The sequence below is a fragment of the Gekko japonicus genome, unplaced genomic scaffold (genome assembly GCF_001447785.1).
Source record: "Gekko japonicus isolate JY-2015 unplaced genomic scaffold, Gekko_japonicus_V1.1 scaffold2536, whole genome shotgun sequence".
Classification (NCBI taxonomy): domain Eukaryota; kingdom Metazoa; phylum Chordata; class Lepidosauria; order Squamata; family Gekkonidae; genus Gekko; species Gekko japonicus.
In genome coordinates this window covers 178166-191015 of record NW_015173752.1, presented here as the reverse complement: position 1 = coordinate 191015, position 12850 = coordinate 178166, and the positions used below count along the sequence as shown (strand labels likewise).

At 54.7% G+C, this 12850-nt stretch overlaps 2 protein-coding genes across 2 annotated transcripts in view; one reads left to right on the top strand and one right to left on the bottom strand.

Annotated features, from left to right (window-relative positions):
- Positions 1 to 4639, top strand: part of ITIH6 (inter-alpha-trypsin inhibitor heavy chain family member 6) — a 32170-nt gene extending 27531 nt beyond the window's left edge. The window contains exon 13 of the mRNA XM_015423489.1: positions 4542 to 4639. Within this exon, the coding sequence (XP_015278975.1) occupies positions 4542 to 4639 (98 nt within the window). The remainder of the gene's footprint in view (positions 1 to 4541) is intronic.
- Positions 4640 to 5041: 402 nt separating this feature from the next.
- Positions 5042 to 12850, bottom strand: part of PHF8 (PHD finger protein 8) — a 48891-nt gene continuing 41082 nt past the window's right edge. The window contains exons 18-22 of the mRNA XM_015423488.1: positions 12126 to 12221; positions 9776 to 9885; positions 8995 to 9141; positions 8367 to 8715; positions 5042 to 5732 (exon numbers count right to left, since the gene is read on the bottom strand). Of these exons, the coding sequence (XP_015278974.1) occupies positions 5644 to 5732; positions 8367 to 8715; positions 8995 to 9141; positions 9776 to 9885; positions 12126 to 12221 (791 nt within the window). The 3' untranslated portion in view covers positions 5042 to 5643. The remainder of the gene's footprint in view (positions 5733 to 8366; positions 8716 to 8994; positions 9142 to 9775; positions 9886 to 12125; positions 12222 to 12850) is intronic.

The window sequence follows — 12850 nt, the reverse complement described above, 5'->3', positions numbered from 1 at the left end:
ATGGCCATAAATACCAGGTGCCATCAGGAGGTCCACCAGTGGGGCCAAGACACTAGAAGCCCTCCCACTGTTGCCCCCCCCCCGCACCAAGAATACGGAGCATCCCTTGCCCCAGACTGAGAGTTCCTATCTATAGCTTGTGGCTAATAGCCCCTGATGGACCTCTGCTCCATATGCTTATCAACTGAAGGAAGACACACTTTGACATTTCTCATCACATGGCACTGAGAACGAACAATCTGCCCCGTTTAAGCTTGGCTGACTTAACACAGAACGAGGTAGCAGGGTACTGAATTTAACAGGGAAGGAGTGGGAGAAGAGGCTCTGATAATTGATTTTAAATGGCACACACACGATCTTCTCTGTTCTGATTTTAGGCAAATGGCGTCCTCCTCTGCCTCCAGTATTAAAGCTGCAGGGTTCTGTACACTTTCCATTAGAGCTTCCGCAAAGCAACGCAGACCCCGATCGGGCAAAACACATGCAGATAGGCTTTATTTCTGTATTAAAACAGGAGCGAAGACTTCATTCTTATCGCTGAGAATATTCACTTTTCTGATGCCGAGTCCCAGCCAAGTTATGGCAAGCCCATACGGATTTCAAGCCGAGAGACTTAACAGAAGTGGTTGGCCATCACACATGCAGATAGGCTTTATTTCTGTATTAAAACAGGAGCGAAGACTTCATTCTTATCGCTGAGAATATTCACTTTTCTGATGCCGAGTCCCAGCCAAGTTACGGATTTCAAGCCAAGAGACTTAACAGAAGTGGTTGGTCATTGCCGGCCTCTGCGTTTCTACCCTGGACTTCCTTGGTGGTCTCCCTTCCAAGTACTAACCAGGGCCGACCCTGCACTTAGCTTACGAGATCTAATGCTATCCGGCTAGCCTGGCCCATCCAGGTCAGGGCAGAAAGGAACAGGGATGGCTTGCCATCGTCTGCCTCTGCGTAGCCACCCTGGACTTCCTTGGTGGTCTCCCCCTTCCAAGTACTAACCAGGGCCGACCCTGCACTTAGCTTACGAGATCTAATGCTATCCGGCTAGCCTGGCCCATCCAGGTCAGGGCAGAAAGGAACAGGGATGGCTTGCCATCGCCTGCCTCTGCGTAGCAACCCTGGACTTCCTTGGTGGTCTCCCATCCAAGTACAGACCTAGGCCAACCCTACTTAGCTTCTGAGATCTGACGAGATAGCCTGGCCCATCCAGGTCGGAGCAGAAATGAACAGAGGTGGTCTGCCATCGACTGCCTCTGCGCAGCCACCCCGGACTTCCCCTTGGTGGTCTCCCATCCACGTATTGATCCAGGCCAGCCCTGCTCAGCTTCTGAGAAACGGCTAGCCTAGGCTATCCAGGTCAGGGCGTTTACTTCTATAGTGGATAAGAATTCTGCAGAGGAGCCCGAGCCACGTTTCTGCACGAGTCACTTTCCTCAGTGGAAGCCAATGCAGAACAAGGACTCATTAAGATACACAACAGCCAGTCTCCTCCAGAAAAAAAGGTTAATTCTGCACTGGTGGTGTGATTAGCCAGTTCAGTCACTCCCAATGCAGAGTCATGGTACAGCCCTCCCCTCTAACTGTCCGCTGCCTTTTAAAGTTCATCAGCAACCACGAAGAGAGACTAAGCACATAAGGGGAAGGCGTCAGCACCCTTGCTTGAGATACTCATTTATAGTACGTTATTCCCCTTAATGGCCACGGTGGCTCAAGTGGTTAAGACACTGAGCTGCAGACCAGCAGGTCAGTAGCTTCGGCAGTTCGACACCTGAGCGCTGTGTGATCGAGTGCGCTCCCATCTCTGGCTCCGGCTCCTGCCAACCGAGCAGTTCGAAAGCAAGGAATTGCAAGTAGATAAATAGGTACCGCTTCGGTGGGAAGGTAACTGCATTCTGTGTGCCTCGGCGTCTAGTCATGCCGGCCACATGTCCACGGAGACGTCTTCGGACAGCGCTGGCTCTTCGGCTCGGACACGGACGGAGATGAGCACCACCCCCTAGAGTCGGATTCGACTGGCTTTCGAGCAAGGGAAACCTTTACCTTTACTATTCCCCTTAAACTCCACGGCACTCTTGCCTGACCCACACTGAGTCCCCAGCAGTCCCTGTTGCACACCAGCTGAATTGGGGTCACCACAGGGGGTGGTGCCACAGGGCACCCCGGCAACCGCCAGTGAGCACAGAAATCTTTCACAATTTGTGGCTGGCTCCGCCTCCTGTGGCAGCCATTTTGTTGCTCTGGCAGAGTTCCAAATGTGCCTGCAGTGCTCCCTTCTAAACTGTGGAGTCTTGTGAGCACACATTCTACTTGGTGAGCTACCGGCGTTAAAGTTGTGAGCGAGCAATTCGGCTGTTGCATAAATCAGTTTGCTCGGGAGCCCTCCTTCCTGAGTGGAGACAAAAATGTGTGAGCTGGGGGCTAAAAAACTGTGAGCTAGCTCACATTAACTCAGCTTCTAGGGAACACTGTGTGCCTGCAGGCCCAAAAAACACTGGGGACCCCCGCACTAAAAGGAACAAGCGAGAAAGATCCCGATAGGAGCGATCCAGGAAGTCACTGCCAGCGGTTCAAATAACATGGAGCACGTCTGTACTCAAAAACCAGCTAGCCTTCCCCCACCCTCCGTAACAGCTCACGCATTGTAGAACGGAGCTCATGGAAATGTATTCAGAACAGACCACAGCATGACTCCAACAGAGCAGCTGAGGACAGGCAGAAGTCCTTCCAAGGCCCCGGGGCATCTCTTACCGACAGCCACAGGTCTGGCGCCTCTTAATTGTGCTAGTTGCATGACAGCATTATTTATTGTGGTTTTCCGTAGTAAGGTTGGCCCCAAATACTACACCAATGGCGGCGTGTGCCTGTCTCTTCTCTTTTCGCAGGAGGATTCCGAGTCCCCGTTTGCGGCAGGGAATGGCTCTCTCTTCTTTTTAATTGTATTTTTACAGCTTACAATAAAGTATAAATTGCTGTTGAGGTTTACATCTAGAGTTGCAACTTACACCGAGCAAGCGGCTGTTATTAATTTTCTCCCCCACCCCACCCCGGGGATTGCTGAGGATTCCAGGCCACAATCTCCGTTTATTGCAAGAAACTGGTTATCCAGGGGTTGCGCCACCTCGTACGGCTTGAAATTCAGTCCCAAAATCCACCCCATTGAAGAACCAATCGGCTCCCCAAATTAAAAAAACCATTCCCTTCTTACAGAACCACAGATCAGGGCTGGTCTTCATAAAGCGGTGGAGCCCAACACAAAGTTTGCTTTCAGCTCCAGCAAAGAAGGAACGAGCCTCAAATCCTGGGGTTGCCTAGCAACGGCCACTGAGGGAATCTGCTGCTTAAAGCTACAGGCGCTTCTTTTATTATTTTTGGGTTTTTAAGACTCCCCCTTTGTTTTTGCTTTGTTTTAGAGGTCACATTTTCCTGCAAACCTAGGGGTCCTTTTCCGGGCTTCTAGAAAGATCTGCCTCGCCCGGTCACAGCTCCGGTCACCAGATTTAAGTATCCAAAGATTTGGCCAGTTTCACTATTAGAATAGGATTTCCGGGTTCCGAGGAGACAAGGGATCCGCTGAAACACACTTCAGATAGAGAAGAGATCATCTCTGGGAGACTACTCTTCCCAAACATTAGTGAGTTTGGCACTAATCTGGAAACAGAATGGGCAAATCACGGACACAGGAGGCCTCTGCAACTGCTAGGGGCGACCCCTCGTTCTCGAGCATTAACCACGGCCTGCAAAGCACCCGCCCCCTCCAATACTGTACAAGATAACCCTTCGTTCCAGGAAGGACAGACTCAGAAAAGCACACCCGTACATGAGCCGTACTAAACCAACAAAGGTTTTTTTAATTCTAATCCTGAATATATATAAAAAAAGCCTCAGCCTCGTTTTTGCATTTTTTTTTTTAAACACACGTTTCTAGAGAGATGCCTAAAAAATAGAATTCAAACATTTACACAAAGCCTGCTGGAGCCCGGCATAAAAATATGGGACACAGCCATAGAAACTGAGCCGTGCGGCTGGGTAAAAAGGCCTTGAAATCCTTTCAGGGGGCGGGGCGAGGCGGGGCGGGGGGGTCTGTTCTGCCACATACAGTTCCCATCTGCTACAGGGAAGGGGGGGGGGGGGTAGAAGGGACAGAGAAGATGGCTTTATGGCAAAAAATGTAAAAAAAAATAAAACAGGCTCGGGAAGGAAAATATTAACGGGACGTTTGCAACAGGAACCGCCGCTGACGCCGCACTGGTACCCGGTGTGTCCTAGCGGAAAGCCAGCTGGGTCCACACAAGGCGAGGCCGTCTGACCCCTCCCTGAGCAGTCCCGGAGGTGCTGAAGGCTGGACTGCACCACTTCTGACGGAGAGCTCCTCCGACGTGAGACACGACACACGGACTGCTACTGATGCACACCGATCACGCCACAGAGCGGATTCTAAGCTAGCCTCCCCCCCACAATGCCACTGGGGTTTCGAACGTTCAAGGAGGCTGACTGTGCCAGGAGACGTTCGGCCATTTAACCCTCCCCGGCCATGCGCCCTGAAGTGGAACAGTCCAGCATGACAGCGGACATTCAGCACCCCTGTGCCCTCTGGAGTGGCCCCGGCCAGGAGCAGATGTCAAGCTACCGCTGGGTCTATTGAAAAAATGGGTAGATTCGACTTGTCCCTGCCCCACCCGGACAGACTAAAGGTCTCCAAAGTTCAACGCAGGGGCGCTCCCCACCACTCTGGCTCGGGACCTTCCGCCAGCCTGCCCTCCCCCTCCGTCCCCAAGTTTTGCAGACACAGGGGGGACGGGGGGGAAACCGATTCATGCCTCCTTGGAGTCTGCCCAGCAAGTGGGGGACGCTGCAGGCCACAGAGAACTCAAGGCCCCGCGCCAAAGGCTTTTGTGGAAGGAGGTGCCTTTGGGGGGTGGGGAAGGAGGGAAGGAAGGGGAGAGGTGGAAAGAAAGCCAATGGGGGGGGAGAGCGAGTGAAAAAAAGACAGAAAAACACAGAGACAGAGAGAGACAGAAAGAAAGAAAGAAAAAGAAAGAAAGAAAAAGAAAGACGGAAAAAGAAAGAGAGACAGACAGAAAGAGGAAGAAGAGGGGAAGGAAGGACGGGCTATCCTTTTCAATGAAGGCATCGAGAGGTTGCTTCCTGCTGGGGGGAAAAACCGTTAAGGAAAGAAACAAACAAACAAAAATAACACCACACTGAGATGCCAGGTTGTCGTGTGCAACAGCCAAAATTCAAAAGGTGATGAAGCAGTTTTGGTGGGGGGGAACGAGGGGCTAACCGACGCCTCCTCGCGCCATTTGGCAGAGGGGAGAAGAAGAAATCCTCCCGAGGTATCAGCCCCAGAACGAAAGGAAGTGCAGTGGGTCGAGGTAGGGATCGAGAGCCCCCGCGGGGCCAGCTGCATGGCCCACAGTTCAGCCAGAGGTTGGAGCCGCTGCCGGTCTAGTCCGAGGCTTCCGGCGGCAGGGGCAGCTCCGTCCTGACTCTGATCCACGTGGGGAGAGGGAGGCCACGTGGGCCGGGTCCACACCCCGTTGTCCTGGTAGCGCGCCTCCAAATACGTCTCTGTGCCCCCTCGCCCCTCCTCCTTGAGCGTCCCGGGGAGGGGGGTGAGGTCTGGAGCTGACCTGGGGACAGCGTTCAGAGCAGGAGCTTGCCGTTGCGATGGATCTTCAGGATGCGGCCGAGCCGCTGCTTAGCCGTCGCTAAGCCCTTCTTGGGGCGTTTCCCTGGGTGAAGGGGGGGAAAGGGGGTGAGGTCGGCAAGCGTCACTCTTACTCACAACAACCCAAACCCGTGTGCCTGAGAGAACGGCCTCTGTGAACGAGGCGTTTCGGGATGATGCTCGGCCCGAAAGGAGGGAAAACTAAAACAGTACCCGCTTCCGTTCATTTGCACCAGGCATGGTGTAGAAGAAAAAGAAGGAGTGATTGGATTGATACCCCGCCCTTCACTACCCAAGGGAGTCTCAGAGCGGCTTACAAACTCCTCTCCCTTCCCCTCCCCACAACAGAAACCCTGTGAAGTAGGTGGGGCTGAGAGAACTCTTGACAGAAAGGGCTCTTTTTCAAGAACAGCTGTGCCAGAGTTATGGCTTGCCCAAGGTCATCCAGCCAGGTGCAAGTGGTGGAGTGGGGAATCAAACCCGGTTCTCCCAGATTAGAATCTGCGCTCCTAACCACAACACTACTGGAAAGCTATCTGCATTAGCACCTCCAGAGATCTGCCGTGCTCTGATGCTGCTTCCGTGCATCAGGTCCAGGACAACATTCTGGAGGATCGTGCCCACGAGGGCTTAGAGATCTCCCTATCTCTTCCCCGCACCCCATGGCCATTAACAGCTCACAAAACCAGCCACCCAGGGACAAAACTGCCTCCCCGGGAATCACAGGAGCAGCTCCCTTACAAACTCTAGGGTATTGTAGGATCATGGGTTCCTGGACGAAGACGTGGTGGGCGAACCAGCAGCCGGCCTCCTTAGGGGACTCGTAACTGGGCTGGCTTCAGCCACGGACTCCGTTCATACCTTTTCCTTTTTGCTAAAAGTCACAGCTGACTTACGGCGACCCCGCAGGGTCTTCAGGGCAGGAGGTGAAAGGAGATGAGATGATGATGAGATGAGATTGGATTTATACCCCGCCCTTCACTTGGAGTCTCAGAGCGGCTTACAAACTCTTTTCCCTTCCCCTCCCCACAACAGACACCCTGTGAGGTGGGTGGGGCTGAGAGAACTCTGACACAAACTGCTCTTTTTCAAGGACAGCTGTGCCAGAGCTTGTGACTGACCCAAGGTCACATCAGCAGGTGCAAGTGGAGGAGTGGGGAATCAAACCCGGTTCTCCCAGATTAGAGTCCGCGCACTTAACCACAACACCAAACTGGCCCGCCTCCACCTCACAATCCTGGCATTCATTCCTTGGCAGTCTCCCATCCAGATACTACCCAGGGACAGCCCTTGCTCAGCTTCCGAGACCTGACGAGATCGGGCCAGCCTGGGCCACCCAGGTCGAGGCAAAAGACAGACAGAGGTGGCTAGCGATTGCCTGCCTCTGTGCAGCAGGCTTCCTTGGTGGTCTCCCCATCCAGGTGTTAACCGGTGCCGACCCTGCTTAGCTTCCTAGATCTAATGAGATCTGGTGAGCATGGCCCATCCAGGGCAGGGCAGAGACAAACAGAGGTGGGTTGGCAACCCTAGGCTTCCTTGGCGGTCTCCCATCCAAATACTATCCAGTGCAACTCTGCTTATCTTCTAAGATTTGACAAGCTCAGGCCAACCTGGGCGATTTATTCCTTAGGATTTTTTTTTTGGGGGGGGCACTGCAGAGTTCCTTCAAATGTTTCACGTACATTAGATTCACAATTTCTACAAATGGCCTGGAACATATTCCATGAGAGAACGGCCGCTTGTTTAAGGTGGCACGGACTCTGATCTGGGAGAACCGAGTTTGATTCCCCACTCCTCCAACAGCAGCTGCTGGATGACCTTGGGCGAGCCATCATTCTCTCAGAGCTGCTCTCTCACGAGCGGTCCTCGAGAGAGCTCTCTCAGCCCTGCCTACCTCCCAGGGTGTCTGTGGTGGGGAGGGGAAGGTAAACGAGTTTGTAAACTGCTCTGAGACTCTTGAGTGAAGGGCGGGGGTATAAATCCAATCTCTTCTTCTTCTTCTTGATGGAGGTACTACCCGAACCTGGGTACACGGCTAGCGCACCCTTCAGCAGAACTGCCCCTTTCTTAGTGCAATGAGCTTAAGCTTACGACTGCACCGTCGGATGCTCAACTGCTCCAGCTAAGCGGAGGTCAGCTTCCTGTTTTCCCAAAACCAGGGGTCATTTCCTGCAGGAGCACACAGGAGCGGAGCTCTGGCAGTAAAGAGCCCAGGGGGAGGGCACATGCAACAAGCCCCACCCCCTGCTCCCAGCTGCCCCGTCAGAGCAAGAAGCAGCCAGGTACGTTGCAGAGCTCCCCCCCAGCCCCCCAGTCCAAAACAGTCCAGTGGCACCTTTAAGGCCAAGTTTTATTCAGGTACGAGCTCTCCCTCCTCTGCGAGGACAGATCTGCACGTTCTCCCCCCCCCCCAATAGCTAGCCATCCAAAACAGTCCAGTGGAGCCTGAGCGGTGGGTGTTGCCTTCTGACACACTTCTGGTGATGTCAGGGGGCGTGGCATATGCAAATAAGTTATGCTAATGAGTTATGCTAATGAGCTCCCGCACCTCTTTTTCTACGAAATGACCCCTGTCCCAAACCAACCAAGGCGAGGTATGCATGCCAAAGGACGTTTCCGGCAACAACCCCCCCCCCCCCCCCCCGAACCTGCCCCTGTGGCACCGCCCCGTTCCGAAAGGCCGGGCACGCGCACTTACCCTGTGCAGCCTGGGGACCCGGCGAGCCGGCCGAAGGGCGCCGTTGGGACAGGAAGACTCCCGGCGCCATGGGCGTCGAGCCGCGGTTCACCTGGGCCATCCCGAAGACGTTGGGCCGGGCCGTGTACTCGTGGTCCACGAGGCTGCCGGCAAACTGCTCCTGCTTGGGTTCGGGCGTGGGAGGGGTGGGCACCGGCGTTGCCACGGGGTCCGGCTCCTGTTGCGGCGGGGGAAGTTCAAGTTCCACTTCTTCCTCCGCGGGTTCCGGCTCCGGCTCCGGGCTGGGCGCCTTTGGGGATGGCGGCTTCCTTTTCACGACGAGCTTCCTTCGCTGCAGCTTCTGCTGCTCCTTAAGACGGAGGAAGCAATGAAGGGGGTCCTCCGGTCTGGAACCGAGGGGGGGGGCATCCCCACAGGCCTCTCGTGGGGTTGAGGGGACTTCCCTGACATAAGACAATCCACCCCCCACCCACCCCGGTTAGCACTAGAATGGCGCCCGCAGCTTAGCACAGCCAGTAGAGAAAGGGAGAAATATCTAGAGTCTCCCGGACTGGATGGGCCGTTGGCTTGATCCAACGTAGCTTCTCTCCTGTCCTTATGACCAGTGCTCCCTCTAAGCCGGCGTTGCCACGGGGTCCGGCTCCTGTTGCGGCGGGGGAAGTTCAAGTTCCACTTCTTCCTCCGCGGGTTCCGGCTCCGGCTCCGGGCTGGGCGCCTTTGGGGATGGCGGCTTCCTTTTCACGACGAGCTTCCTTCGCTGCAGCTTCTGCTGCTCCTTAAGACGGAGGAAGCAATGAAGGGGGTCCTCCGGTCTGGAACCGAGGGGGGGGGCATCCCCACAGGCCTCTCGTGGGGTTGAGGGGACTTCCCTGACATAAGACAATCCACCCCCCACCCACCCCGGTTAGCACTAGAATGGCGCCCGCAGCTTAGCACAGCCAGTAGAGAAAGGGAGAAATATCTAGAGTCTCCCGGACTGGATGGGCCGTTGGCTTGATCCAACGTAGCTTCTCTCCTGTCCTTATGACCAGTGCTCCCTCTAAGCTGAGTCAGTGTGAGTTGGCTCACAGTTCTTTAGCCTCCGGCTCACACATCTTTGCCTTCGCTCAGGAAGGGCGGCTCCAGAGCAAGCTAATTCATGCAGCGGCCAAACCGCTCGCTCGCGGCTTCCATGCCGGCAGCTCACAAAGGAGGATTTTCTCTCACAAGACTCCACGGCTTAGAGGGAGCACTGCGTATGACTGCCCCAATTTGTTCCGAAACCCCAGTCCCCCCCCACAGAAGCAGCCCACAACTTGTTCCTCAAAGAAAGCCAAGCCAAGTGGAGGGGGGAGGCCGCTCCCCTGGAGACCCGGTGTGACCCAGCCTGTGTCTGGTGCCCCTTCCTCACCACGGAGTCCTGCTACTACCTGCTGAGCCAGCTTGGCCGCCGCTGCCGCCAGCCCCGTCTCGACGGAAGCGACTCGGGTGCCCTCGCGCACGGGGCGGTCCTGCTTGGGCAGGGATGGGGTGACGCGGGCTGCAAAGAGAGGGAGACGGGAGACAGTCATCCGGGGCCCCACCCTCTGGCTTCCTCCTCACGGCAGCCTGGCTGCTGGAGGCTAAGAGAGGAAGGATAGACCTGCCCGGTTCCCTCCCTCCCAAAGAGCGACATTCCCCTAGAGGGCTTCCCAAAATTGCATCAACCAGGGAGACTTCGAAGGGCTCCCGTCGGGCTCCCCCTCGCAAAGCCACACCCACCCGCATCCCAAACAAACACCCACCCGGCTGGACCAAGACGGACAGAAGGAAATACTGCTCGACACAGAGAGTGATTAAGATGTGGCATTCGCTGCTGGAGGAGTAAGCTGCCCAGAGGAGAAAGCTGCCACATGAATAAGCAGCTTTAAAAGGGGATGAGAGAGGTTCCTGGAGAAGAAGCCCATCAACAGCTACTAGTTGTCGTGACTGAGGGGAACCTCCACATTCAAAGGCAGTAAACCTCTAAATTCCACAGCCAGGAGGCAACATCAGGGGAAGGCCTCGGCTTCTATGCCCTGTTGTTGGCCCTCCAGAAGAACTGGTTGGCCGCTGTGTGAGATGGGATGCTGGACTGGATGGACCCTCACTGGTCTGATCTGGCAGGGTTCTTCTGATGTTCTTCTCATGGGAAGGCTTCAGCCTCTTTGCCCTGTTGTTAGATCTCCAGAGGAACTAGTTGCCCACTGTGTGAGACAGGATGCTGGGCTAGATAGACTACTGGTCTGATCCAGCAGGGCTCTTCTTATGTTCTTAGGAAGGCCTTGGCCTCTATGCCGTTGTTAGATCTCCAGAGGAACTAGTTGCCCACTGTGTGAGACAGGATGCTGGACTAGATGGACCCTCACTGGTCTGACCCAGCAGGGCTCTTCTGATGTTCTTAGGAAGGCCTCGGCCTCTCTGCCCTGTTGTTGGCTGTCCAGAGGAACTGGCTGGCCCCTGTGTGAGACAGGATGCTGGACTAGATGGACCCTCACTGGTCTGACCCAGCAGGGCTCTTCTGATGTTCTTAGGAAGGCCTCGGCCTCTCTGCCCTGTTGTTGGCTGTCCAGAGGAACTGGCTGGCCCCTGTGTGAGACAGGATGCTGGACTAGATGGACCCTCACTGGTCTGACCCAGCAGGGCTCTTCTGATGTTCTTAGGAAGGCCTCGGCCTCTCTGCCCTGTTGTTGGCTGTCCAGAGGAACTGGCTGGCCCCTGTGTGAGACAGGATGCTGGACTAGATGGACCCTCACTGGTCTGACCCAGCAGGGCTCTTCCAATGTTCTTAACCAAAGCAGGAAGTGGAAAGCTGCCCCACAGACCGGACAGCTCTTCCCCCAATCAAAACTGCTTCCCACGTGTCTAAAGAATTTCCCTGCCTGGATCAGTGCTTACCCCAGAATTATGCTGAAGTTATTAGAACATGTCTGACTTGCTGAGAAACATGAAATAAGGACAACCCACCCCTTGGGCCACTTTATCCAAATGGGCTCGACAGATTCCTGTCTCCCCTGCCCTGGCCCAGAGCTTGGACTCTATTCCCACTGAGCGCAGGATGGGAACGTGGAAGGGAGGGGCCTGCATTCCCTGCCTTGAAGGAGGCAAGCAAAATGATTCCTCCGTCTGGTCTAATGTCTTCTGCTACTCCTTGAGGAGACGGTGAAGGATGTGAAGTGGGACACGGAAGCCCCAGTGCCAACCGGTGGGCGTCTGGTTCAGAAACATCACAGGTTCTTAGGGCATTAGAGCAGGGCATTTCACCCACAAGCACATCTCTGTATGAAACTTGCTTTGAGAAACAAAACGAAACTTGCTTTGAGAAACAAAACGAAAAAAGCGAAAGCTGAGAACCTCAAGAAACGGAACTGAGCCGTGAGCGTGGCACTCACAGAATCATAGAGCTGCAAGGGGCCATACGGGCCACCTAAGTCCAACCCCCTGCTCAGTGCGGGGTTGGCCGAGAGCACTGGTTCCCAAACTGGGCAATACCGCCCCCCGGAGGTGCACCGGAACGATCCAGGTGGGTGGTAGGAGCCTTGACTGCAAATTTGTCACGGCGTCTTTTTGTCCACTTCTTGAAGGGAGATGCCCAGGGGGGGCGCTGAGTAAGTTCTTTTCTGAAAAGGGGGCTGTTGGCCAAATAAGTTTGGGATCCTCTGGCCTACAGCGTCCCTTCCAAGTCTACAGAAGCAAAGAACCGCAGAGTTGGAAGGGGCCGCCTGGAACTGTGGAATGTGCAAAAATCCTGAGGACAATTACCCTTGGGACTCCATGGAGCATCGTCCGTGCTTTTCTTTTTCTTTGGTAGCGACTTCAACGCTGGGTCATCTTCATCAGATTCCAAGGAAGGGTAAACTACAGAGACACAGGGGGTGGGGGGGGGAGAATGAGAGAGGAGGGACTGAATACTGTACAGATGGTCTCATCCCGTATTTTCATAACAGAATCTGGCCCACACTTTCATGGTCATGTGGGGGGAAAAACACAAGCCCCTAGAATTGTCCTCGGACATGGGGTGGTGTTCTCAACTCCCATGTCTTCCACAGCAACTGGCTGGAAGTCAAAGTAACATAGAATCATAGAATGGTAGAGTTGGAAGGTCATCTAGTCCAGCCCCCTGCAGACTGCAGGAGCACAGTTGAAAGACAGCCTTAAATCATAGAGAGCCAGTTTGGTGTCGTGGTTAAGTGCGCGGACTCTAATCTGGGAGAACCGGGTTTGATTCCCCACTCCTCCACTTGCACCTGGCTGGATGACCTTGGACAAGCTGTAGCTCTGATAAGAGCTGTCCTTGAAAAAGAGCAGTTTCTGTCAAGAGCTCTCTCAGCCCCACCTACCTCACAGGGTGTCTGTTGTGGGGAGGGGAAGGGAAAGGAGTTTGTAAGCCGCTCTGAGACACCTTTGGGGAGTGAAGGGTGGGGTATAAATCCAATCTCTTCTCTTCTTCTTCCTGAAAGATGGTCGTCCAGCCTCCGCTTGAAAAC